Genomic DNA, 24835 nt, shown 5'->3' on the forward strand with positions numbered 1-24835 from the left:
CCTGTGGCTCGGGCACTCGAGGCCCGAAGATCAAAGGGGTTTGTGGCCGTCTGTGAGGACGCGTAGGAGTCAAAAGCTGTGAGGGTGCCGGTGCTGCTGGTGTGTAAGGTACTAAAATTGTCCTCTAATGCCGCAAGATGAAAAGAGGCTTCTGTGTGAAATGTTTCCCCACTTAAAGACAGTTTGCTAACATGGTTTTCATAATGGGTGGGCAGTCTCTCCCGATAGCGAAGGGGAGCAGCTCCTTGAGGAGGATGCTGCAGTTCCAGCCTGAGGGTGGCTTTGGCTGCCTAAATACCCACCTGAACATTCACTATGACAATTTCAGGATAAAACCCTAAAATTGAAACATGAAAAATACAGAACCACGCAACTGACGTGTTTGACATGTCAAACTCTGGTATTAGCTGTAAAAGTCCATGTCCCTAATGGGTATCAGGGAGTTGCTGTCTGTCCCCCACAGCACAGGGATAACTCGTGGATATCAGAAGAATTAAGTATTTTAAAGATGTATACTTCCCTTTGGAAAATGTATTGCGCACTTAAAAGATTAATAAGTACAATGCTCTTGGTGACAATGAAGCACCACACAGATTTTAGCAAAAGTTGTTATAAGCATTTATTGTATGTCAACTTGTAGAGAGAATGTTTTATTTTTCAACAAATAAGGGCAAATAAATGTTTGTTTTCCTGTTTGTTTCTCGTAGAGGGGGAAAAACCCTAAATTTCAAGATTTACCAGATATGTGAATTTTAAAAAGTTACATGTTTGAGGGGAATGCCTTGAGTGGAAACACTGTGTAAAGAGGACACAACAAGGCACATGAGTCTGGGGGGGACAAGGACTTAATCCCTCAAGGGGGAAATTCACACTGAAAATCTTTGGCAGTATTAGAATTCCTTCAGATAAAACAAACAGAAGTTGTTACTGGAAATATATTTGGGCTGGATTCTGCAGCCTCTTCCATGGTCAGAAAGAGGCTGTGTCAACTCAGAAGTCTTGACAGGACTTTTTTATAATATCTGAGCTATTTTGATGGGGTCTGTAGATCTGGACTTTGCATAAAATAGAAAATGAAATACTTTATGTCTTATTATTCACAATACACTTCACTTGATACCTAGATTTTCAGTAGTTCAGTTTTGGGATTTTTTTAATTTTTTTTTTTTTTTAACATGAGCTCTCTTTCTCTGTCATTAAATACCTGGGGAGCTTTGCCTCGTTATTTATCTCAAGCAAACAAAACCTAATCACCTTGTAGGAAATGACAAACCAGGTGTACTCGGTAAGTCCTGTGAACAGCTGTGAACATGGCACCACACACTGGAAGTCAAAGGGCTTGTAGTCCATCAGGATGGCTCTCACATCCTCTCACTGGCATCAGATCTGCTGATTCCTGTGAAAACACACGTTTTGCACAGCTGAAATACTAAGAAATAGTCTCAGTCTCAGCTCTAGGAGAGGTGGGAGGAGAAAAATTGGTATTTACAGCTCTAAGGACATTCAGGCTTCCCCTTTCCCTGGCAGCAGCTTTGCTCTCTGCGAGGTCTCAGCTGTTGTAACCAGAACTTTGTGCACTGGATCGTTTGATCCAAACGTCAGGCATGTCTGGCTGGCTGTTGGGCAGCACGACCGGCCCTTCGTTCCCCAACCCGAACCGATTTTTCCATGAAGAGCTGTTCTGCTGTGATGCAGCCGGAGAGACATCAAAGACAGTCTCCCTCAGGTCCAGCCGCAGGGTATCTCTCTTGCCGTTCAGGTAACCTCGCTCTGCGTTGCTGTAGGAGTCAGACAGCTCTAAGGCATCGGGACAGGAACTGGCTGATTCAGCGAGCTTCAGGCCTTGCTCAAAATCGCTGATTGACGTCTCGCTGGAGATGTTGAGCATATCAAAAGAGCTGCCAAGAGAACAAAGGCATCTGTGGATTTTGTAGATGTCAGCAGCAGGGAGAGGGCTGTGGTCTGAGGTATAATCTGACTGCTGCTGGGCAGTGTCACTGGAGCACTGGGATTTATTGAGCTGCCTTTCTTCTTTCATGCCAGCTGGCTGGATGTGGTCCAGCCCAGACCCATCCCATGCTTTCAGACCGTACTTTCGACAGCGACAATCTCGGCAGAGTCTCTCCCTGTGAATTTCTGTTTCTGAGGTGCTGTGCTTGTAAGGAGAGGAAGTTTGCAAGGCGGGACACTGGCACAGGCTGACCTGCTGGTCTCCGAGCGTGTCCTGCAGACTCTGTCTCTCTCTTTCCAGGGAGGGGTGCGTTCCTGCTCGAGGGCATCTGTTGTCTTCGACTTGTATGTCTTCAGAGAGCACAGAGGGCCGGTTGGACAGCTTGCTTGTGGACGTGCTGTTGTCAAAACTGTCACTGAGTTTCCTGGACAAGGGCTGGAGCTCGTATTGCTCGTTTGCAGTGTTGGACTCCTGGACCTTCCGCAACCGGTTTTGCTTCTCGCTGCCCCCACAGGCAAAGTCTCCGTTCGGCCCCGAGTCATCAGAGTAGTCTTTCATGGTGTGGGCACAAGGCCAAAGGATCTGCCCGCAGTTCTTCTCCGGGCCAAAGAAGCAGCAGAGCGACTGGAAGAAGAGGCTGGCAAACCCACAGCTGATACAGTTGATCATCATGATGAATATCCCCAGCTTCCTGTAGGCCAGGACCGTGGCAGGCAACATAATGACCCCTGCAGAGAAGAGAGCAGAAGCTGCCATGGCTGTGGCACAGCTCATCTGCTTCAGGGAAAAGGCCACTCGGCTCAGGCGGTCGGAATGGGGGCACAGGTGATAGGAGATGCAGTAGTTGACAGTGAAGTCAACAGAGAGACCTACTGCAGCTGAGATGAAGAGAGACTCCACGGCGTTGAGCTGCCACTCCAAGAGGACCAAAAGGCCAGTGGTTACCAGGACAGTGCCTGCAATGGCAGTAACAGAGAACACGCTAAGGAGAACGTTCCAGGTCGTGAGCAGCAGCACCACGAAGGAAATGGCTATGGAGAGCCCCATGACCACCATGGTTTCTGTGCTGAGACTGTGCTGGAGGTTGTAGAGCTCTAGTTTACTGGTAAACCATCCGTTCTGAAGCCCCACAGGGGCAGTTTTCATTTCCTCTGTTATCCAGAGGCTGATTTCCTCATAGAATTGTTTGGCTCTGCTGTAGTTGAAGGTATAATGATAGATAGTTTGAAACTGCAGCACTAAGGCAGCAACGTTTCCCTCCCCATCAAACCTGAGGCCCATATCATACGTTTCTGCCCCTTCCCTGCCCTCTTCCAGGAGCATCATTTTGATGCAGTGCAGGAAGACTTCGCTTCTGTAAGGGAAGGAGAACTGGTTACAGCAAAGGTTGAAGCTGTGGTCTCGCTGGGAGCACTGGCGACTGTTCATCCACCTGAGGAACTCCTCCATGAAGCACACAGTAGATTTCTGTTCTGCGTCAGGGTAATAGAAAGTTTTGTTCTTCACTTTTTGGCAGAATTCAAGGAGCCACTTCTGGGCATCAGGGTTTTGGATGGTGAAGGTGGTGTCTGTCACTAGGGTGCCGTTGCTTTTTGGATTGAAATGGTCCCCATTATCCACGGGCAGAATGCCCCAGACTATGGTGACAGGCATACGCTGCCCTTCTCCGCGCTCCAGCCTCTCAAACATGAACTGGTGGCAATACTCGGAGTCGTACCTCTCGAAGGGATGGCTCAGCCTGAACACTTGGACGGACGATGTCTCCAGAGTCGGGAGTTTGAGTTTGGGGTTGGAACAGGAAATGTAAGCACCTCCTATGGCTAAGGCAGCAAACCAGCAGATCCAGATGTACCGAAACTTGATGACCCCACAAGGCAGAAGCTTTTCAAAGAGCAGCTTGGAGGTTTCAGACAGCGTGTTCTGGAGAGCCCGGAGGATGTAATGGACGGAGAGAGCGACTCTCTTGTGGCTGCTGTTGTTCCAGTAGGCTTCTGGCTTGTAAACACAGGTCGTTGCGATGTAGCGCTCGTAGAGCACGGCCGAAGAGGGCAGCCAGGTCATCATGAAAACCAGGTTCACCAGCACCGAGGTGCCCATGTAGACAGCGAAGCAGCGGATGGCCGTGATGTTGCTGATGTAGCTGGCATAGAAGGCAGCACCAGTTGTGAAGCACGAGGCCAGCATGAGATAGGCAAAATGGTGCATGGTTTGACTCACCCACTGAGCAAGCCCGGCAGAAGGGTTCTGGCTCTTGCTGAGGTTCCAGAGGTCAAAGAAGACAAAAGTGTGGTTGGCACAAATGCTGCTGAGAATGATGACCGCCGTCAGGTTTACAAAAGGGAAATAGGTGAATCTGAAGGCCACCTTGTACGAGAAGTAGGAGATCATCAAAGAACTGACAACAGCGAGCAGGACCATCAAGGTAATAAACACTGAGCGTAAATAAAAATAAATGCTTAGAAAAATAGCTAATATTGCCAGGACTGGATACTTAGTATCGAGTAAAAGGTAGTGCTGGAATAGTTTCTGTTTAAGGCCCAGGTCCATTCCAGTGATAGATGTGTAGTTATCAAACAGATCCCAGGTTTCAAGGTTGTCTAAGTAGATGCCCATCATAGACGCACCTTTTCTTGTAGGCAGGAAAAGCAGGCTGTATTTGAGAGAGGGCACTTGGTACTCCATTGTCTGGGGACTGAGAAAGTCCCTGTCAACCAGGAAGTGAAGCAGCTGGTAGATGGCATTGAAGCGGGTACATTTTTCTGGGACTTGGGCACACTGAGAGTGTTTCTGTCTGGCAGCTTCGGGGCCTATGCAGGACGGAGTGAGGACACCTCGGTGGTAGTCTGGAGCACAGGCACGGAGCAGGGCCAGGGTGTGGGAGATGTCTCCTTGGGTTATCTCCAGACACGAAGACCTGTTGTACAGGACAGCAATGTAGTTCCCCAGGGACCAGCTCGGGCAGCATTCGTTGGCTTCAGTGCGCTGGCAGAGGTCTCTAAAATGCACGTGGGAGCGTATCTGAAAAACATGAGGGGGCATCAGGTCAGACCCTCTCTTGCAGCCTCAGTGTTCCTTACTCACTGCAGTAATTCTCCTGCCCTGTCCTGTCCTGTCCTGTCCTGTCCTGTCCTCTCCTCTCCTCTCCTCTCCTCTCCTCTCCTCTCCTCTCCTCTCCTCTCCTCTCCTCTCCTCTCCTCTCCTCTCCTCTCTTTTTCCCCTTTCCCCTTTATCCAAGGTGTATCACCCATCCCTGACCATCCTCCCAGGGACAAATCCCAAACACCAAAGTTCTGGAAAGTTGGTAGCCTTTTGCAAAAATTAAACCCTGTCCATTATTTATATTCTATAACTGCAGATTTGAAAATTTGGCTCCTATAGCAAATACAGCTCATCCAATTAAACTTCCCCCTTGCAAAATTTGCCACTAGTCTCCAAGCTGGTAGCTCAATTTCTGTAATTATGCTCTGCTGCCCAAAATCCTCAGCAGCTTCTGATGGACGCCTTTGGCTTCTGGACCAGCTCCTGTTCAGTCTCCATTTATTCTTGTTTAATTTGCAACTGGCAGGTGGGATCATCCCTATATTGCCAAGTAGGTGAAATGTTTTGGAATCCTCCCGGTGAAACCTGTTGCATAGCTGTTTTTTGTCTGGCATCCTCTCAGCAAGACATCAAAGATTGCAGCAGACAGAAAAGAGACAGCCTGTACTTGTGTTCTTCCTGCCATCACTGACCTTGTCTTGTTCCATTTGACACATAGACTGAATTGCTTGCAAGTTCCATAGGCTCCCAGCAGTTGTGGACATAAATACCAGCTGGGAATAGCTCTTTTCTGAAATAAAGAAGAAGAAAAAAAATCATAAAAGGATTAGGTAATGAAGATGAATCGGCCAGGCTGTTTGGAGTAGACTCTGTCTTCACAGAAAAAATAAATATATTTCTCTGTCCGTAGGAGTGCTCCGGAGGGCTCCCTGGAGGGAAGCAGGTCACAAGACAGTCGTGAGCATGTGCCTTGTGTGACCTCCCCTCTGCCCCTTGAAATTGGTCAGCAGCATCAGGGAATTTTCAAAATCAAATGTCAGCTTGCCTTTAGTGACTGCTGGCATCTGGCTCTGCATCCCTGGAAAAAAGGAAGGAGCTTGAGCTCAGCCAGAAACCCCCAAGGACCTGTGGGTTTGGTGTGTGACTTGTTTCAGAGGTGGATAGAAGGCAGGGAAGAGAACAAAAATATCTTAATGCTGTTCCTCTTCTTACTAGTGCTCATTTTGGGACAAATTTGGGGGGTGTTGGAGTTTTCTGTTTTTCTCTCCAGATTTTACTGTCATGTACATTTTTCAAGAAGAAAAGAAGGAAGGAACAGAGAGGGAGAGGAGCAGACAAGGGAGAGGGAGCAGACAGCAAGTGGGGCAAATGCTGTTTTTTCAGAGTATTCACTTTTGATATGGGTAAATGGTGAAAACATTGGTCCTTTAATGTGTGCTTGCAAGGTATATTTCTAAAGGGAAAACAAGAAATATGGCAAAGAATTAAGAAGGAGAAACAACTCTTCAGAATTTCTGAGCCAGCCTTTTGTGACCACCGAGGTATGAAGTGCTGGGAAGGCACTGTCAGAGCTCTCACGGGTGGAATTGCGCACACTGCTTGCTTAGAGCAAATTCAGAGTATTCCCTGTGTCCTGAGCTCTGACAGTCCTGTCAGTTGAGTTCTGGGTGTGCAGTATTTACTGCCTCATCAAGATTTCAGTCACCTGGGGGACCACAGAAGAATCCATCCGCTCCATAGATGGTTTCCACCATTCTCCGTGTCCTCGCTGCTTGTTCTCCCTGAGCAGCCTTCTGTCCTCTGCCAATGCCAAGGTCATCATAGCTAGCAAGAGGGCAGATTATTGTTAATAACTATGATTATTAGCAAGAGAGTGTCGGGCTGGGAGTTACATTCACTGACAAGGCTCCGGTGCCAGACACAGCAATAGGGAGCCTAAATCCATTGCAGGTGCATGGAATTCAAGCCCTCCAGTGCTTTGGTTGCTTTTAAGCATAGGATACATGGAATTCACATAGATATTTTGGAATATTGAACATGTGACTTTACAACCAACATGTTCCTCAAATCCCCCAACCAAGCTCAAATACCTTTTCTTCTTGGCATAGGGAGAAAGGGAAAGGGTCTTCTTGTAGCCTGTATGGCTCTCGATATTCCTCCACACAATGAGCTTCCTGCCAATGTCAGTGTCCCGTGGCTCAAAACCCTGCACCAAGGAAAAGAGCTTTGTCACAGCTCACTTCAGCTCAGCTGTCCTTAGGCCTCCTCCAATGCGTGGAAACTGTATGAGACTATTACTGCATCTTGGAGAGATAGACAAATTGAGCTTTGCCTGGAAATACTGCATCCCAGAGATAAGAGAAAAAATATGAACCTTTTCCCTTTCCCTTTCCCTTTCCCTTTCCCTTTCCCTTTCCCTTTCCCTTTCCCTTTCCCTTTCCCTTTCCTTTCCCCCTCTCTTTCTTTCCCATCAAGAATGGCTACAATTATCTCTCCCTGATCTCCTAAGAATTTCTCCTCCTTTTTAAGTGTAGTAGTCCTTTACAGAAATTACACTAATTTTCCTTTTTGTGGACAAACTCTAGTGTATTCTTATTTTCTCAAGATTCCTCCATGAACTGGAGGCAGGGATGATTTTAGGGAATGTGGCATTCCTCATGGAAAACATTCCATGTGCACAGTGCTCAGAACAGGGCATGCTCTCCAAAAGCCTCATGCACAGACTGTAGGAGCCAAAGCCAGCTCTTCTATCCAGTCTCTGCCAAGCCTAGCTATTCACTGTGGGCAATCCCAGCCTTGCAGCCTTGGAAAGGGAGCACAGGGAGCAATCCCAGTTTGTGTTGGCAGTGTCTCCACACTGGAGTGAGGGCACAGCACGGCTGAGGGATGAGCACGGGCTGTGTTCTCCCTGTGTGTCAGGGGCAGCTGTGCAGCACTGGCACATTCTGCTCATCTTGGAGAGATGATATCACTGGTTGGCCGTGGATTTTCCTTACATTCCTGTTATCCCTCAGCTGCAGGGACTTACCATCAGGGGTTCTGAAAAGTCAGGCAGGTTCCCAACCAGCAGCCCAGCCGCGGTGCAGATCGCCGCTGCCACGGAGCACAGCACCAGCACGGCCAGCGGCCACTCGGCGATCAGCTGCGAGTAACTGCAGGCAACAGGAGGAGAAAAAATGCAGCTGGTGAGATGCTTCTGCTCGAGCACAAAACCTGCTGCTGAGCCAATGAGCTGTGAGTAACAGGAAGAAAAAAATCAGGGTCTCTGGTTTGCACAGTTATTTACTGTGAAGCTTGGAGGCTCTAGTGCAGCTATTAATGGACATATTACACCTCTAACTGGATATTTGCAGGCAGCTCTAATTAACTTGGGTAATTACATTTTGCCTCTCTGCGTTTTCCAGCTTTTTCAATCAGAAATAATAAAAACCAGACTCTTGTGTCCTCAAGCAAAATGAAGCTTTAAACATTTAAGTTCAAAGATTGCATTTAGAAAGAGCCTCTTAATTTCCCCCGCCTTGTGCAATGTCAGCTGGTGGCTGCAGCAGTTTAGCCTACAGATTTCCAAACCAGACCCTGAGAAATCTTTGGATAATTCTGAAGAGTCCTTGAAGGTAACTGACCCAAGCAAGGCCACTGTCATTGGTCTAAATTAGTGTATTTAGCCACTGCTCTAAATTCATACATATTCACTGGAATACATTCCATTTTAATGATGTATCACAAAATTCTGATGACATCAAAACCCTTCCAGGGAAGCAGCTCACTCTGGCCCAAGTATTATTTGCCAGTTACTTTTGTTCTTAAGGAGCTTGTGTAAAATTTTCTATCCAAGTTCTGTTTTTCCTTTGGGACAAACTGTATCACATACAGGATGATCTATGAAAGTTACTCTCCCACATTTTTTAGCAGTGCAAGTTTTACTGTGTCAAGATTTTTGTCTTCCTCAGAAATATCAGTTGAAATGGAAGATAGCAGAATGTGTTCCTGCTCTGGTTTGGCAGGCTAGTTCTTTTGTGTTCTGATGTACTTCTCAAATATAAGAAATTCTTTGTTCAAAAATAGCTGACAAATATTTGTGAAGGCAAGTGAAATAGTTATGAACTTTATCTGAGATGGAATGCTTCTCCTTGCTTGGTCTTTTGCCCCTTTTGTCTGGGACTCCACCAGAGCTATTTCAGAATTAGAAACCATCACAAGCACTTCAAGCAGCTTTTCTCATGACTTTTGATTTTTTTGTTATTTTGCCTTTTTTTTTTTTTTTTTCAATTTACAATTGCCTTATCAAGTTTGTTTTCATAGACAAAGTCTTCACTATAAAAATGAACAAAACTGCTCTTTACTCATTAGAGTACCTAATTTCTGGAGGTGTTTTGCACATTTCCATGTCCAATTACCAGAAAAAAAAGTACAAAGAAAATCAGCTGCAGTTGCTGATGTCAGAAGGTGCTTATCCAAACCACTCAGAAGCAATAGTTTACAAAAGTCAGATTTTAAACAGAAGTAGAAGGTAATAAAATTATTTTAATTTTGACAAATGTATTTAAAATTTTCTGTCTTTTGAAAAGATGAGTTTATTTCATGGATGGGCTCTTTTCCTTATTGCTCCTCTGACAGGACAAGCTGGATTAATCTTACACACACAAACACACACACACACACACACACATATATATATATATATATATATGTGTATATATATATATATATATATATATATATATATATATACACACACAGAGACACATATAGAATTATATATATATATGTATAAAGCTACTGTATGGGTTAGAGCCAGGCACCTGCCCAAGAACAGCTTCTGAGACAGTGTTACTATTCATTAATGCAGGTTAAATTGATCTCACAAGCAAATGGAGATTTTTCCAAGGAGTGGAAAGCCCCAGGAGCGCTGACCTCGCCTCTGGAGCCGGGCCTGCTGGGATGTCACCAGCAGTAGCACTCTGCTTCTCCTAATAGCAGGACAGGAGAGCACTGATCACAGGGTACAAGGACAGGAAGCTTTTGCTGTTAAACATACCTTTTTGGCATCCTGAAAGCTTTGTCATGTCTGCAGACAGAAAGGAAAAAAGATGTGTTCGTTTATTATTTTCCTGGGAAGCCCAGTGCTGGGCTGATCCCTGAGCAGGTTAACCCTTGCAGCACTGTAAGCACCAAGGTGAGCCAGTGCTGACATAGTTCTGTCACTGTGTGAATTAGTTTAATGAATAATAGAGCCTTTTCCTCTCCCATTTTGACCAAACAGGATGGGAAGCCGTGTAGTCACTCCTCCTTTTGTCCCTCTCAGAAAACCCTCCAGAGAGTACTGGACATTAGCAATGCAGTCCTAGAGAAATCCCACTGCAGATCTCATCCATTAAAATCTTATCTGGTTTAAGTGCTTTTCCTGCACTTCCTAAAGTGTTTCTTGACAAAAGCAAACCTCTTTTTCAAATCTCATGAGCTGGGGTAGCAACAGCTATAGATAGTTTTTATTTTCTCTTTTGTTCAGCTCACCAAAAAGGTGACTCATTTGTTTCCTGGGTCCCTCCAAAGGCTGTCTTTTCAGGCCATAAGAGCAGAAAGCCAGTGGAGCTGCTAAAAATATTCTATTTGGATTTTCTTCACAGAGGAGCATTTGTCACTCCTACTTGAAGGGCTCTAAGAGGGGAAATAAAGAAGCCTTCCCCAGGCGATCCAACGTTTGTTAATTAATCCCTGAGGACAAGCCTTCCACCAGCATCCTGTCAGAAAAGCTGCATTTTGTTGGGTCAGGTATCTCCAGGACCTTGTGTTCTGCTCTCTCTTTCTGCACTGAAACGTCCCCTTGAAACACGCCCCAGTCTGGCCCAGCCTTGGCTTGGTCACAGCTTCCAGAAAACTGCTCCCACCTCCTTCCACAGCTGTGCCAGGCTCTGCTCAGCCAGCGCTCCCTCCTCCTCTCACCCTCCTACAGTCCTGCTTAGACTGGGAGAAGGTCCTGCTGCACTCCACTATCTGTGTTGGGCAGATGGTCCCCCCTCCTTGCAGCAGCCAACCGGGGACCTTGAGGCAGCTCATCCTTCCTAGCCTTGTTATGAGTGGGAGGAATGGAAAAGCAGTGGAGGAGAGCTCCCCATGGCAGAGTCACTCCGGGTGGCTCATGTAATAAATGGTTCTGTGTTTTGCTCGTCACGCTAATGCTCTGTAGATTCGGGACAGAGAGGAGCAGAGCAAAAGCCTCCCCAGATTATCAAAGCGAGGTCTCTCTCCAGCAGTACACTGCCCATCCTGTGCTAATTCCCTCACAATAGCTCTTCAAGCAGATTTGCTTGGATTAAAAACCTCATTCTGGCATTATTATGTTATCACTTTTCTGACTGCTGGTGCTGCACACTCTGCCAGGGATTTACAATCTAGTTGTGCATCCTACTTAAATAACCTGTTACAGGGGACGTGGTTGGCAATTTTGTTGATAGCATTTGAGTGAAAAAGGATCCAGAAAAAGGATCCAGGAAAACGATTCAGAAAAAATCGTTTGACTGCAGTTCCTCTACACAAACACAAGCAAATTAAATCCTGTGTAAATAGCTGGAAAATGAGACTCTAAAGGGCCTTTGTGCTTAACACTGCAATGCTGTACACAGGCAAGAAAGGAATCCTGTGCCATCTTTTATCAGGATTCAGTGGCTACGGCTACAGCAGTGAAGGGATCATGATCTCTTGTGCCAAGAGTAGACCCTAAAAGGCACACTCGGGAGGAAGGATGGTGCTGGCTGGAAGGAGCAGAGGTTATAGCTCAGGCTGTTGTTACCCAGGCACTGCACACAAATGGATTCTGTCATGGACAACAAAGAATTCATACACTGGTTGCTGCCCAACCTGGAAAGCCAAATAATGTTCCCCCCTTTTGTATCTCTCACCGCTCAGCTGTAGCCAGCATCTATTACCCTCTGCTGCCACTCCCTTCCAGCACTGGCAGCAGCTTCTGTGAGGGCAGGAAAAGAACGAATTCTGTTCCCACCACTGAGAACTCTGCTAAGCTGGGTGGCTTGGAGTGCAAAGGGAGAAAGTACAGAGGTAAAGGAAGATGGGCCTGTTCACAGCAACATGACCTAGGAGTGACTGAGTGACCTTGGCTTAAGCCAGCCACTCCCTTGAGAAGGAAATCCCACCTCTCCCTGGCATGGGAATGGCAGCTCTCTGTACACCACACAGAGGTAGAGAGCAAACCGGATCCTTCCATGTGTTTTGGAGCAGCTGCTGCCCCGAGCTGAAGAGCAAACCCATGTTTCGTCCATCGCAGCTCAGCCCGTGCTCATCCCTCCCACTTCCCCCCAGGGAGTCTGGAAGATGCTCTTGAGCCGCCCTCCCTGTGCCTCTTACCTGACTGTGACAACGTGATGTTGCACCGGCCGCCGCTGCCCGGGGGACCACTGCTTCCAGGGCGTTTCCGAGGCCTCGCGGTGGGAGGCTGGCACAAGATCACCGCTGGAAAGGTGGGAACACAGCACGGGCCTCTCGCCGTGCCCGGGGAGCGAGGGCAGGCCGTAGCTGCCTCGGGACTCCTCCTGGTTGCAGGGGTAATATGGGTGGTGCTGCTGTGAGTCCTGTGAGCTTGATGGCACCTGGCCGTTGGACTGGGTGGAGACTGGCCCAAGTGTGTGGCTGGAGGAGGGCAGGTTGTCTTCTCCCAGCCCAGGGGATGCAGGAATGGGGCAGTGATGGACTGGGCAGATTTTTTCCCAGGAAGTGCCACTGTAGCTGAGCTCAGCATTCCCAATCTCTGGCATGGCAAGGCAGGTCTGACAAGGTCCTGCATTTTGTTTTTCCCTATGAGAGAAATGAAGGGGAAGGTTAAATGGGAGAGGTTGAAAGGCTGCACTGGGGAGTTGCATCCCAAGAACTGGAGATGCTCACAGGCCTCCCACATAACACAAATGTCAAACCTCACCCACTGTATCCTGTACCAGGAGTCTGCCTAAGGGCTGAACTGGATTATGCTTTTTATAAAGACATCCGTGACTCATTCAGAGATCCCAAGTGATGGAGAATCCAGTAATCATCCTTTGTGTGTGTTGCTCCAAAAGTTTGAAAAATTGGGTAATATCCCACCCAAAAATTCTCTGGAATATTTCACTGTGGCAGGGGGGATCCTAACTCAGGACCCAGAGAAATTACAGGGGTCAGGACAAACAGAAGCCAAAGGAATCTGCATGTGAAGAAGCCACTCAATTATCTGCACTCCTTGGGAGGATTAATTAGTGTGATTGCTCTGCAGGAGGATTGGCACTGCTCCATGTTGGGTCAGCAGGAGAGTGAGTCATCCCTGGCACTGACACAGCTGAGCAGTGAACCTGAGGGCTGTGACATCTAACAAGGCTTCAGCCTCCAGCCTGCACATTCCTTAATGGATCCCATGTCCTGCATGCTTCACTGGGCTCTTCAGGAACTTTTTAGACACACATCTCCCAAGGATGACAGCAACAAATTTTATTGGTCTTACCTTGTAGGAAGGGGATGGACTGGGATCTCTATAGATCCTTTGAAACTTGACTGTCCTCTGGCTGCTGAATTTACTTAGACAAAACATTTGCAGACTCCAGTTCCCAAGTAGTGAGGTGTCTGCAGGATAGGCTTTCTTCTCTCCAAGGAATGTAAATTATTTCATTCCTATAGTTCTTGATTTATGGAGCCTGAGAGGTTTTGCTAGCTTGGAGAAAGTTTGAATAATACTTTGAGGGATTGCTTAGTATGTATGACACCAAAAATCCCTTCACACAGAATAGACCGAGGTCCTTCTGACCCCAAAAATGCTTTAGGAATTACTGTCCCAAGAGATGCAAACACCAGCAGTTTCTGGTCCTTGTTCAGAGCACGTGCCATGGTCTCTTTCAGCTGAATTATGTGTCTTGCTGCAGTGCCTGGCATCCAGGATTAAGGACAAGCAGTTCAGGCCAGCCAGACTCACAAAGTGTCTCAAGTCATCAAAGAATTATGAGTGTTGGAGCAAGACTGCAGTGAGATGAACTTTAGCCTAAGGCACCTGGTGTGATGTGGGAAAAAAATGAAGGTAAAAAGTTGGGGAGAGGATTTTTTTTTATATTTTGGAGAGTCCTTCTCATTTATTTTTCTCACAGCTTTGGAAAAGGGCAGAATTTTAGTGATTACATGTCTCTGGAATTGCACCCAAAGTTAACTGGCATGACATTATTAAAGACAAAAGAATCTGGAGAATACTATTAACTCAGTATTGCTTGAAAATGGCTATTTTTTCCAGAAAGCAGGACATATTTGCCTTGGCAGTCTGTGCTGTGTACTTTCCAACATCAGCTGAGTTTATCAACACTGATAAACTATATTTCATGATTGTATAAAATGGGCTTATTTCATTAAAACTATTACAGCAGTCATGTTTGGGGTAGCAGTTGCACCACTGCCGATGAGGACACCCATGGCACAGGCATCACCTGCACACTGTACTAGTCCTGTACAGTAGCTTCACCTGCACACTGTACTAGTCCAGGGACCAGTAACAGAGAAATCTTGCCTGATTTAGCACCATCCAATGCTACATTTAGTTTCTAAGGCTAAATAAAGAAAGCTGCAGCAGTTACAGACACAGATAGCACATTCCTGGGTCCTGACTTCAGAAACCATAATTGATGTGCAAATGCAAAGTAGCTGGAAAGAAGTAAGTGTCTGTGCTGAAGCAGGTGCCAGAAAACCAGCAGACAGGTGTGTGCACACACCTTATCTCACCTCAGTGAGATAAGGTTGTCCCCAGCAGTTCCAGTGCTCATTTGCCACTAAGCTGCAATCAAGGTACTGGTAAGACTTGAGCTGGTTCAATACAGCAAGAGGGAGAGCAGCTGGCAAAGCAGAGGCTCCTGAACTGTGACAGTGATATCCCAGTCACCCACAGAACTTGTCAAATAACACCAACAATAGGCTTGAAGTCCTAGCTGTCCTGTCCCAGGTGGATTAGTGACAGGATTACCTGGCCTTTCAAGCGTGCGATTTGTGTTAGAGCTCTGTGTAAAGGTAGTTCACAACAGGAGACTCCACACTTGTCATATATGAGATTACAAACGCAGAGCCAGCAAAGCTGCTCAGGAGATGCAATCTGAAATCTTGTTTGGGGTTCTTAGAGCTCATCAGAGCCGTTCCTGCACAGGGAGGGATTCAGGTGCAGCACGGGGCAGGAGCGCTGCAGACAGACCAGGGAAAGATCAGGGTCTGTGGCAGTCAACACATAAAATGACACCTTCAATTAGTCCTTGCACTTCCCTACTAATTATAGTGGCAGCCTGATGGGAGGATGCTAAACCACCATGTCCCCTGCAGTGCTGGTGAGCTGCAGGGGCAGAGGTTGTTTGGGACGGCTGACCTGGAGGGTCCCTCCAGCCACACTCTCAAGCTTTCAGTGTAGATCATCCCGCTCTTCCCATGCGCTCAGTGACTTGTTTGCGGTTTGCAGTTTTGTACTGCGGGGAATTTTCATCAGAGAGCTGAGGTGATGGTAGTGCTATGCTTTGACAAGGTCTAGACCTTTTCTGACTCCCTTTTTGTTGCCTCTAAGTTATTCTTTTTCCTCGACCTTGATCCCATTGTTTTCCCTAGCTGCACACTTTAAATAGGTGATATTCTCCTACAGTGCATAATAATTCATAAAGACACCGCTGCACTGACATCTTGTGTTTTGGTGTTCCGACTATACCTGTACTATATTTCATATCTTTTTTTCTTTTTCAAAGGAAAAGCAAAATTCTTATCCCTTTAAACTACTGTATCTGCACAGTAATCTGGGACCAGAGGCTTTTCATGACTTAATTAGCCTGTCTGCCTCATCTGAGGGTGAGTATGTGACACTGGACTGAACAAAAGGGCTTTTACAAAATACACTTTGAACATGGTCAGGGAGAGGCAGGAGACCATGTGATGACAAATTCTTCCTCCACAAACCCCTCGGCTACAAAACCTCCTGGTGGGGAAAGCAGATGCCAAACTCTTGGATATCGCAGATTGCCTCCGGGTTTTCTGCACATACGTTGGTAACGCTGAGTCTAATATTTCACACAAAATCACACTCTCTTTGTTTACCATCTTTGCTGTGAAATGCTGTCAAGTTCTGCTCTTCCCTTGCATGTCGTTTCCTAACTCAATCCCTGACCTGCTCAGTGACTTCAGATTCTGGAATAACTTTGTCAAGTTTGGATCATTCACTCGTGACTTCTCTCCATTATCTCTTTCTCAGACTAAACAATTACAGCTCTGTCAATCACCCTCTGGATATGAGTTCCCTTATGCTCATCCCTCTCCAACTCCATGACAATGTGACCTTGGCTATCCACAATCTCCAGGGAAACCTGGATCTTGCAAATAATGATGGGTTTGGATAATCACTGCTGGCAGCTCAGCAGAGTTCGAGTCTCCACTTGCTGCTCTCCCAATTAGCTGTAGTGCTGGTGAGCTTAACCTTTGGTCTGCTGAGGTCTGCACCAGACACGTAGGCTGCTCCTTCTTTGCCTGAAACCATGTCGCTATTACTTTTCTGGGCCCTCAGGACCCTGAACTATGTTAGAAAAATGTTTCTGGGGATTTTTGATGTCTGTTTGCTGTCAGGCATGAGGAGAAGAGGGCAGAGCACCACACTGGACTCTGCTTGCCACACTGACACTAACAAAGACTTCTATTTTTAAGATTCATTCCCACTCTGGGCTGTGTCAGATATTTGATGTCTTTGGGATTAAATGAGCAGAAATGGTGTCTCGGCTGCAGAAAAGCCTACAGAGGCAGCTGACACCCTCCATATTCTTTTCAAGGCTCAGCTGGATGCGACCAGAGATATGCTGGGAAAGGAGAAAAGAAGGGGTGTAAGGGAAGGGATGGACTAGGGTTAACTGCTCCTGTTACCCACACCAGTGGGCTGTGTTGCTCTCACTGTTTGCTTCTCTGTCTCTTGCCCTGAGATGTCTAGACAGAATAATAATCCAAATTGTGGACCTGCCCAAGCCACTCTGAGTGCAGCAGTGCTTCTCTGAGATGAGTACCAGGGCACAAACACCCCACATTATGTGGGAGACCCAGCAAAAGGACTAGAGCTTCTTCCCACAAGGAAACAGGAGAGAGTCAGGATTTCTGAGGAGACAGTTTTCTGCTATTCCAGGTCTGCAGGGATGTGGGGCAGTGGTGGGATACAGGGCTTGTGGCAGGAGCCAAGGGCTGTATGTTGCCAGTCCACCCCCCTGGCAGGGATTATCTCCCTCTTCCAGAGACCAGCATCCTTCTGCCCCACAGAGAATGGCTGCAGAACCTGGCTTTAGGCTTTAGCTGCTCACTCAGCCCAGCAGGGTGGTTTACTGGAAACATGCCGTGTTGGCTTCTTGCTCCCAGCACATTCCCTTTAGGATGGTTTCGTTCTGCAGCACACAGAGCCCAGCTGGGGTGGAGGAAGCTTTGCAGGCAGGGAAACAGTAGCATACGGTCACCTTCCTTTTCCTAAGCGACTCCAGTTTTTGGCTCTCCCTGGTCTTGCTGTCCCGCCCAAGCCACAGCAGCAGGGGAGCACATGAGGTTCTGAGAGGGTAATGGGCCAAAAATATTCAGCCTTTTGCAGGAATGGCACCTTTCTCTGTTTCTCTAATTCCACCCTCGTCACCAAACCCATTTCTATAAACACTGCATTTTTTTAATAGATCATTTCCCTCTTTGCATACTAAAGAGAGGATCAAGAAAAGCACTTTGCATATGAAAGATGGGAAACACCTACCGAGTGAATGGAGCTGTCTGATGCCTGACTCAAACTACAACTTGCCAGAGGAGTCTCAAGGGGGAATAAAAACAAGGAGAAAAATGGCAGAAGTCTGTACCTTGCCTACAACCAGAGCCCTTTTTCATCAAGAACCTTTGCTCAATTAGACATTAAGTGCCACAAAATTTCAGTAATTAAAAAAAAAAGCTAGTTTGTTTCTCTTTCTCCTTTTTTTCCTTCCTCTAGCAGAGTTTTGTTTGCATATCATATGTACAAGTGTTCCCCAATGAAAAAGAAATATGAATTCTTTCTGGATTAAATCCATGTGCTGTAGGTCAGCTTCCATCTAGACTAATAGCTTTTTCCTGGAGAGCTGTAAATGACTTTTTAAGAATATGCTTTTATAATGGAATTTAAATTTCTCTTTGAACATACCACCAGCAAAACTGCAGTGGAGCTCTTGAGAAAAAGAGCTTTTTTCCTTGTATTTTCTAAGGAGATAAGAATGCCCTTTCCCTGGGATTAGGGAAGGGTTCATTGCGTTTCACTGTCACCTCGTTATCCAGCTCCCTGTCTCCCTGACAGGGAGAGACAGGCACTCCTGAGCAATCCATCTCCTCCTCTGGCTGCGGCAAATCCTTGTGCACGGAACAATTCCTGCAGAGTTCTTTTGTTTTGCTTTTTCAGTCTAGCAGCAGGATCGTGCATACCCTTGAGAAGACCTACAGTTTTTTTGTTAGTGAGACTCCCGAGTATGTTAAATCATCCTGAAAAATTAATGAGACTGCAAAACTCTGCTTCCCACATAGTCTGCCAGGAAAAGTTTAGTTTTCTAAACCTTTCCACTGACTCGTGCAAACAGCCTTACCTTCACGCCAGGCAGCTGCTGCTGCTGCTGTGGGTACAGGTGTTTGTGCTGGGATAGAGCCAGACATGGAGGGCTCAAGGTTCCCATCCAGCCTTCAGTGCCAGAACAGCTCTGTCTGCACTGGGAAAATCATGTTTGCCAAGCCTTGTTTTGAAGAAAAAAAAAAAAAAAAAGGAGCAAAATGGAAAGGGAGAGGAAAAGAAAATCCCCACCTTGGTGTCCCAGGCTGAAAGAGGCCAGGAGGAAGGTGGAGTTTTCTGACATCTGTGGTTTTTTGCTCATGCGGCAAGCATTGATGATGAAGAGCCTTGGCTAGGGCAGAGGGTGGAGACCACAGAGCTACGACTGAGTGAGCAGCAAGGGTGAAGTTCAAAACACACCTGTGTCAGGTGCCTTAACTTTCTGTAACTTACCTCTTGCAGGCTGCAGTGTTCATTTCAAGACCTGTCTGAATGGCCAAGGAGTACTCAGACAAGCAAAGAAAATGGCTCCAGCGACAGCTTAGCCCCCATTGAATGCGCAAGGTCTAAACCAGTGCTGGATTGTGTGAGAGTTGCTGAAGACAGACCCACAGGCACGGCAGCCTCTGGCCGGGGACATCAGAGCTGTCTGACGAGCAGTGAGTGCCCCGTCAGTGCTCCCGGGCGGGTGGGGCTCCCACAGCGTGAATATCCTGTAGCAGACAGAAATGGAACCTTTGGGCTTTCAGAAAGGATTTGTGTGCTGCTGACCTCGGGGTGTGCTCTGTCAACCAGAATCTGAAGAGCTTAGGTCTGTTGCCCTGGTCTAACGAATGCCAATGTACTTGTGAATGTGGGATGGCTCCTTGCCCATGATTACGGGCTTGATGATGTTTTCAGAAAACGATGATTGTGGCTGCTAACCTGCCTTAAGACACCAGGTAAGGGAGCATATGGCACAAGGGGATGAGGGATGTGGAGCTTTATGGATGAGCTCTTTGGACTGAAATAAGTCTCTGTCTGAAACACGCTGAGCTTCCCAACAATAGCTCTCCCGTTGCTGCAGAAGGGAGAGCACACCATGTTGCAGGATCGAAACCTGCCCGGGAGGCCAAACCAGGAAATCCCCCTGGCACGACTAGCTATGCATGGTGTTCCTGGCCCCAGGGCAGGAGCAACCAGGACCCCGGCTGGGCAGCCCACATCGCCAGAGCCCGAATCGCGGGTGGGCAGCTGGGCAGGCAGCGAGGCACTCCGTCTGCACTCCCGGTGGGAGGACGGGACACACCTCGGCGGGACTGGGGGGCCCTGGTTCCAGGAAAACACGGTGACAACCTCGTGACTTCCACACACAGAACCGGGGGTGGCGGCAGGGCGGCAGTTCCCACCCGCCGGGGCACCGGCTCCGCGCCCCTGTCCCGATCCCGCAGCTCCTACCTGGGCGAGGCGGGGTCGCGACCGCGGCGCGTCCCCTCGGGCCGCGGCTCCCGGGGCGGCGAGGCGGGCGCGGCCTCCATGGCCGGCGGCGGCGGGCGCTGTCCGTGCCCGCGGTGCTGAACACTCCGGAGCGGTGGTGGCGGTAGCGCCCCGGCACGTCCCGGCTCTGCCCGGCTCGGCTCGACTCGGTGAGGCGCGGCTCTGCCCGATTCGGCGCCGCTCTACCTGGCTCGGCTCGGCTCGGCTGGGCTCGGCTCGGCTCGGCTCGGCTCGGCTCGGCTCGGCTCGGCTCGGCTGGGCTCGGCTGGGCCGGGCTCGGCTCGGCGCGGCGCGGCTGGGCTCGGCTTTGCCCGGCTGGGCTCTGCCCGGCTCGGCGCGGCGCTTGCGCGGCCGCGGAAGCGGAGGCGGGCCCGGCGCGGGAGGGGGGGCACGGGGGCGCAGCCGCCGGCGTCAGGAGAGCTGCGGGGGGAACTGTGAGCCCCGGGCCAGCCTGGCTGTCGGGGATGGGGCTGAGCTTAAACGTGCGGAACAGGAGCTCGGGGCACCGGGCATCCTTTGGGCGAAAATTCCCTCAGCCCCGCAGTTGTGCTCCTGCTTGGCCCAGGCTGGGAATGCTCCCCGAAGCACTCCTGGCTCTGTGTGGCAGGTGCAGGGCAGCGTTTTGAATTGTTGGTTTTCAGAAGCATTAAATAAGTAAATGATTTTTTGAAACAGATGGCAGGTTTGAAACAACTGAGTTGAAAGCATGGAGAACACAAGGAGGTCAGGCATGTCCGCCTCTTTGCAGGATCCTTCAATCCTTGTCTATCCATACCATGACATTGCTCTGAGCTGGGTGGTAGCCACACGTGTCTCCTTGTACATGGGGCTAGCTTCCCACAGAGCTGGTGGAAGGTGGCTGCTCCTTCTGTAGCTGCTCTCATGCCAATAACTATGGCAATGACTCGTGTAGGAAGGGCTTGGGGCTTTCTTGTGGCTGTGTGTATGGCCATGGGAGTGACAGCAACCTTCTCTGCCTTGTCATCATCCTTTGTGTGGCTGTGGGGATGGCTGTGACCTTCTCCTTCCTTATAGCCACGTCTGTGGACCTCACAGTGGCAGTGACCTTCTTTCTCATGAGGATGGCATCCTTTTTGCTTCACACATACAGAACAGCTGAAGCAAAAAGGGAAAGTATTAGAGCGGAGGGTATCCTATAACTTCCACTAATCCTCTAGCTGCTTAGAGTAAGCCCTTCCTGCCTTAATGACTTAAATGCCCGAGGCAGTTTAAAGAACAAAAAGCTTTTCCTAATGCCAGGGTGGGTGACTCTCCCACCGAAGGCTGACACCTCTCTGAACCCAGCAGGAGGGAGTTTTGAGGACAGGCTTCGGGCAGCACTGCTGGCCCAGCGTGGTGCTCTCTTCTGGGCAGGGCCATAGGGGAAAAGCCTGCTGTTCTGAGCCTTAGCCACAGAAATGTCACTTGCCTGGTAGGATCAGATCCACTGTGAGGAGCAGCTCCAGAGCAGCTTGATTTGGTGTGGCCCAGCAGGAAAGACTGAAACCTGGTATCTCCTGAAAAGATTAGCTAGCATTTATGTGGTGACAAGGACATAGGTGATATTTCCTTTTCGTTCTTCCCAAGGCTAAATAAAAATTCTTGCAACAGTAATGATATTAATAGAGCCATGGGAGCCGCAAGGATGGTGGGAATCAGCTGGATTCCAAACATCCCACCGGTTCTGACAGACAGGCACATCTTACAGCTTTAGTTTGGCTCAGCCCGAGGTGTGAACTCCTTGTCTGGTAAGTGGGGGTGATCACGCTTCCTCACTCCCACAGCTTGGCAGGTTTCCTCTGTACTGCTGCAAGGTATTCAACACACGGATTAATTATTTTTTATTGCCCTTAGCCAGGGGCTACAGCAGGGCTTGTGCTCCCAGTTGGCTGCAAAGCACTGCCTGAGGCAGGCAACAGCATTGCCCACGTCCCTCCTGGGGCTGCTGCTGCACTGCCAGGGCTGGGGGGACTGGCTGTGGCGGCCAAATCCAGGAATCCAGGAGGCCCTTACTTCAAACCTGCTTGGCTCTTGCCCCTGCAGTGCAGCAGAGGAGGAGCTGCCTCTCCCATCAGCCGGAAGCTGATGCTCTCCTTAATGTGTTGTGTCATTTGGAATATTGCCACTCTGTGACCTCCCTGTGCTTGGCCAGTTTGAAACTGGTGGGGCAGATCTCATTGTCATTCTAGGGGAGGCATGTGCTGATACCAAGATTTCCTCTCCTTACAGAAACAACCTAAGGGTGAGCAGGAAGGACACATAAATGGGGTTCCCAAACTATTTTAGGAACTAGGAACATAAATGCTTCCCACAAGACAATTCCATTAAGATGTGAACATCCTTCATCCAGAGGAACTCTTTCTTTCACAGTGCCTGGCAAACCACGATGGGTAAGTCAGCAGGATGGAGGCCAAGTGGTCCAGAGCAGTCTCTTTGGATTGGGATACATCCCTGCCTCTCTTTCTGCAGGCAATGCTACCCCTATTCTCAGGGAAACCATGCTCAAGGCTGAAGTGGTGACACCACCATGATGTTTTGCACAGTGCAAAAACATTCATGTCATGAGTTTCATGGACACCCAAGCCCTTGAAGTCATCGTGGCCAAAGCAAGGCTGGGGATCATTGCGCAGCTGCCTCGGATTGCAGCAGACTGCTGGTTTCCAGGCAGTGTGCAATGGCTCATGGATCTGCAGCCAGCTTATGAACCCTGGTTTGTCACTGCTCACTGGAGCAATGAAATAGCCAGGGTATTTCTGCTGCTCGAAGCCAGTGACAATGTGCCAGACACCTCCCATGCTGGAAGATTTCCCTGGGTACAGCAGCAGTCCTGGCTCTCCTGCTGCATAAACCTCCCATTGTCTCAGCCACTGAAATTGCTTCCTTAGCCAGAGAACAGCTCTCTGGCGGGGGCAGCACTGCATTAGCCAACTGAGCCCAGTTCACTTCACTGTGCAGAGCTTATTTTACAGGTGAATGTAGCTGCTCACCTCCTGAAACTTCAGGAGGGGTTAATTTAGAGATACAAAGTGCTTTAGTCAGGGTTTCAGTGCCAGGACCTGAGACAGAGCTGTTTGTCTGAACGTTTACATTTTACACCAAAGCCATTAGCGCTGGGTGCCTGAAGAGAAAGGCCCAGACGGTTGCTGTGTCTCCTCTACACAGGCAATTCGAGGTGCTGCTGTCCCAGCAGCACAGCACTAGCAGTGTCATTGTGCACAGAAGGTTCGTGTGTCTCTGCAGATGTTTGCACTCCACAGAGCCCACCTTTTTCCTCCTTGCTACTGGTCCATTATGGCCTTTTCCTTGTTTGTAGGTGCAACAAAATTTTGAGTTCTTAGGAATATAACTACCTAAAAGAATAAGATTTAGTGCCTATTTGTTCAGTGCTGTTTGTGACCTGTACTGGGATGGGCTTGGAGGAGCCATCACCTTCCAAAATCTGTGCAGTTGCCTGTGTTGATAAGAAGCATCCTCCCCAGTATACGCCATTTTAAGGCATAAGGTTGAAAGGGGCTCAGGAATCAGGCTCACAGGTCGTTTTTGATTGTCAGTCATCATTTCTGCCCAGGATGTGTGCTGGAGCGTGGCCCACACGCTGCACAGAGAGGAGAGATCCATGCAGGGCCCTTCTCTCTTTCTCAGGCTTCTGCAAGGCTCCTGCAGTGCTGGAAACCTCTGAATAGCTGTTGACCAATACCAGGGCCGAGAAGGTTGCAGGCATATGGCAGTTATGTTTCTGGGCACTGGTACATTGCAAACTGAAGCAAATAAGAGATGTGCTGAATTTGCAGTGTGTTTGAAGGGGCAGGAGGCCCACGGAGACCCAATTCCACTTTGTCTTGGCAGGGGAAGTCTCACTGTGGCAATATTGTCCCATTTTTCCCAGTGCTGTGAGCTGGGAGCGCAGCCACATTCGCTCTGAAGCCGCCCATATGTTCACACCATTTCCAAGCGTGACTGACAGTGAGCCAGTTCCCTCCAAGCATCCTGAGATATCCAGACTAATTCATCCTTTGTACATAAATATTCTTCCTATGACATTTGGGACATAAAATCTGAGCCTGGGGAAGGCCAGAGAAGGCACTGGGATACGTGGCACACCTTAACTAACTGTGCCTGTTACAATACCTTCACAGCCTAAACAAGGTCCCAGTGGTACCAGTGCCACCATGTCAGTGTCATCCAGAGATGGCCCAGTTGACATTTTGCCGAGGAAATTGGCCAAAACAGCTCATTTCAGGAGGATCTGAGCCTTGGGGGGATGAAAACCAGTTCTTTTGGCTCAACAGCAGATATATGAGTGGAGTGGAAAGCTCACACTTCTCATGTTTGTTCAAATGCTTCTGGTTTTTTTTTGGTTAGTAACTGAGCTTCAGAAACGCTCCAAGTATTTCATCTGGTGCTTCCAGAAAAAGACATCTTTAAATGTTTGTTCCAAACCTTTCTCATCAAAAGGTTTCAATAACAACAGGGCAAAGGAAGAGTGTTTTTAATAAATTCCTTCTGAAGGTACTGAAGGGAACAAAATATTCTAGGGAGAAAGGAAATGGAACTTTTTCTTTTTACAAACCAAATTCTGAACCCTGTATTGTAGCCCATCCTAATCCCATGTGTTTGGACTGCACAGTGTCCCCAGGCCTGGGCAACACCTCAGCCTTTCTGCAGAGATCAAGTTAGAAGGGCCAACAAAATATCCACATTCCCAAAGGAGAATCATCTGCCTCAGGATCTCACTTAGGGACCCAAAATGGTTGCCCAGAGAAAGGTATCACCCTCTTGAATTATGATTACCTCCTGTTGGAGCAGGGATT

The 24835-nt window shown here is 48.3% G+C and overlaps 1 protein-coding gene across 4 annotated transcripts; it reads right to left on the reverse strand.

The window, feature by feature from the left end:
- Positions 1-605: 605 nt before the first annotated feature.
- DISP2 (dispatched RND transporter family member 2) lies at positions 606-20264 on the reverse strand. 4 transcript variants are annotated; one of them, XR_005257095.1, is made up of 9 exons: positions 19986-20264; positions 12353-12799; positions 10029-10058; positions 8019-8142; positions 7081-7196; positions 6696-6814; positions 5683-5780; positions 1490-4969; positions 606-1396 (listed from the first exon to the last, which is right to left on the reverse strand). XR_005257095.1 is itself a non-coding variant. In XM_038138334.1 (9 exons), exons 3-9 carry the CDS (start codon positions 12757-12759, stop codon positions 1550-1552), a joined length of 4314 nt encoding a protein of 1437 aa, XP_037994262.1. In that variant the 5' UTR covers positions 12760-12799; positions 18589-18732; positions 19986-20264; the 3' UTR covers positions 606-1549. The 4 variants fall into 4 exon arrangements, 3 of the variants coding, with proteins under 3 accessions (XP_037994262.1, XP_037994260.1, XP_037994261.1); XM_038138334.1 differs by adding an exon at positions 18589-18732 and having other exon boundaries at positions 606-4969; XM_038138332.1 differs by having other exon boundaries at positions 606-4969.
- Positions 20265-24835: the final 4571 nt, after the last annotated feature.

Source organism: Motacilla alba, chromosome 5 (assembly GCF_015832195.1).
Source record: "Motacilla alba alba isolate MOTALB_02 chromosome 5, Motacilla_alba_V1.0_pri, whole genome shotgun sequence".
Taxonomy (NCBI): domain Eukaryota; kingdom Metazoa; phylum Chordata; class Aves; order Passeriformes; family Motacillidae; genus Motacilla; species Motacilla alba.

Coding starts and splice junctions, on each gene's coding strand:
- DISP2 (XM_038138332.1), bottom strand. CDS start 20,065: ATGGAGGCCGCGCCCGCCTCGCCGCCCCGGGAGCCGCGGCCCGAGGGG. Junction 8,143..10,028: donor GCTTTCAGGATGCCAAAAAG/GTATGTTTAACA, acceptor TGTTGCCTGCAG/TTACTCGCAGCTGATCGCCG. Junction 7,197..8,018: donor ACTTTTCAGAACCCCTGATG/GTAAGTCCCTGC, acceptor TCCTTGGTGCAG/GGTTTTGAGCCACGGGACAC.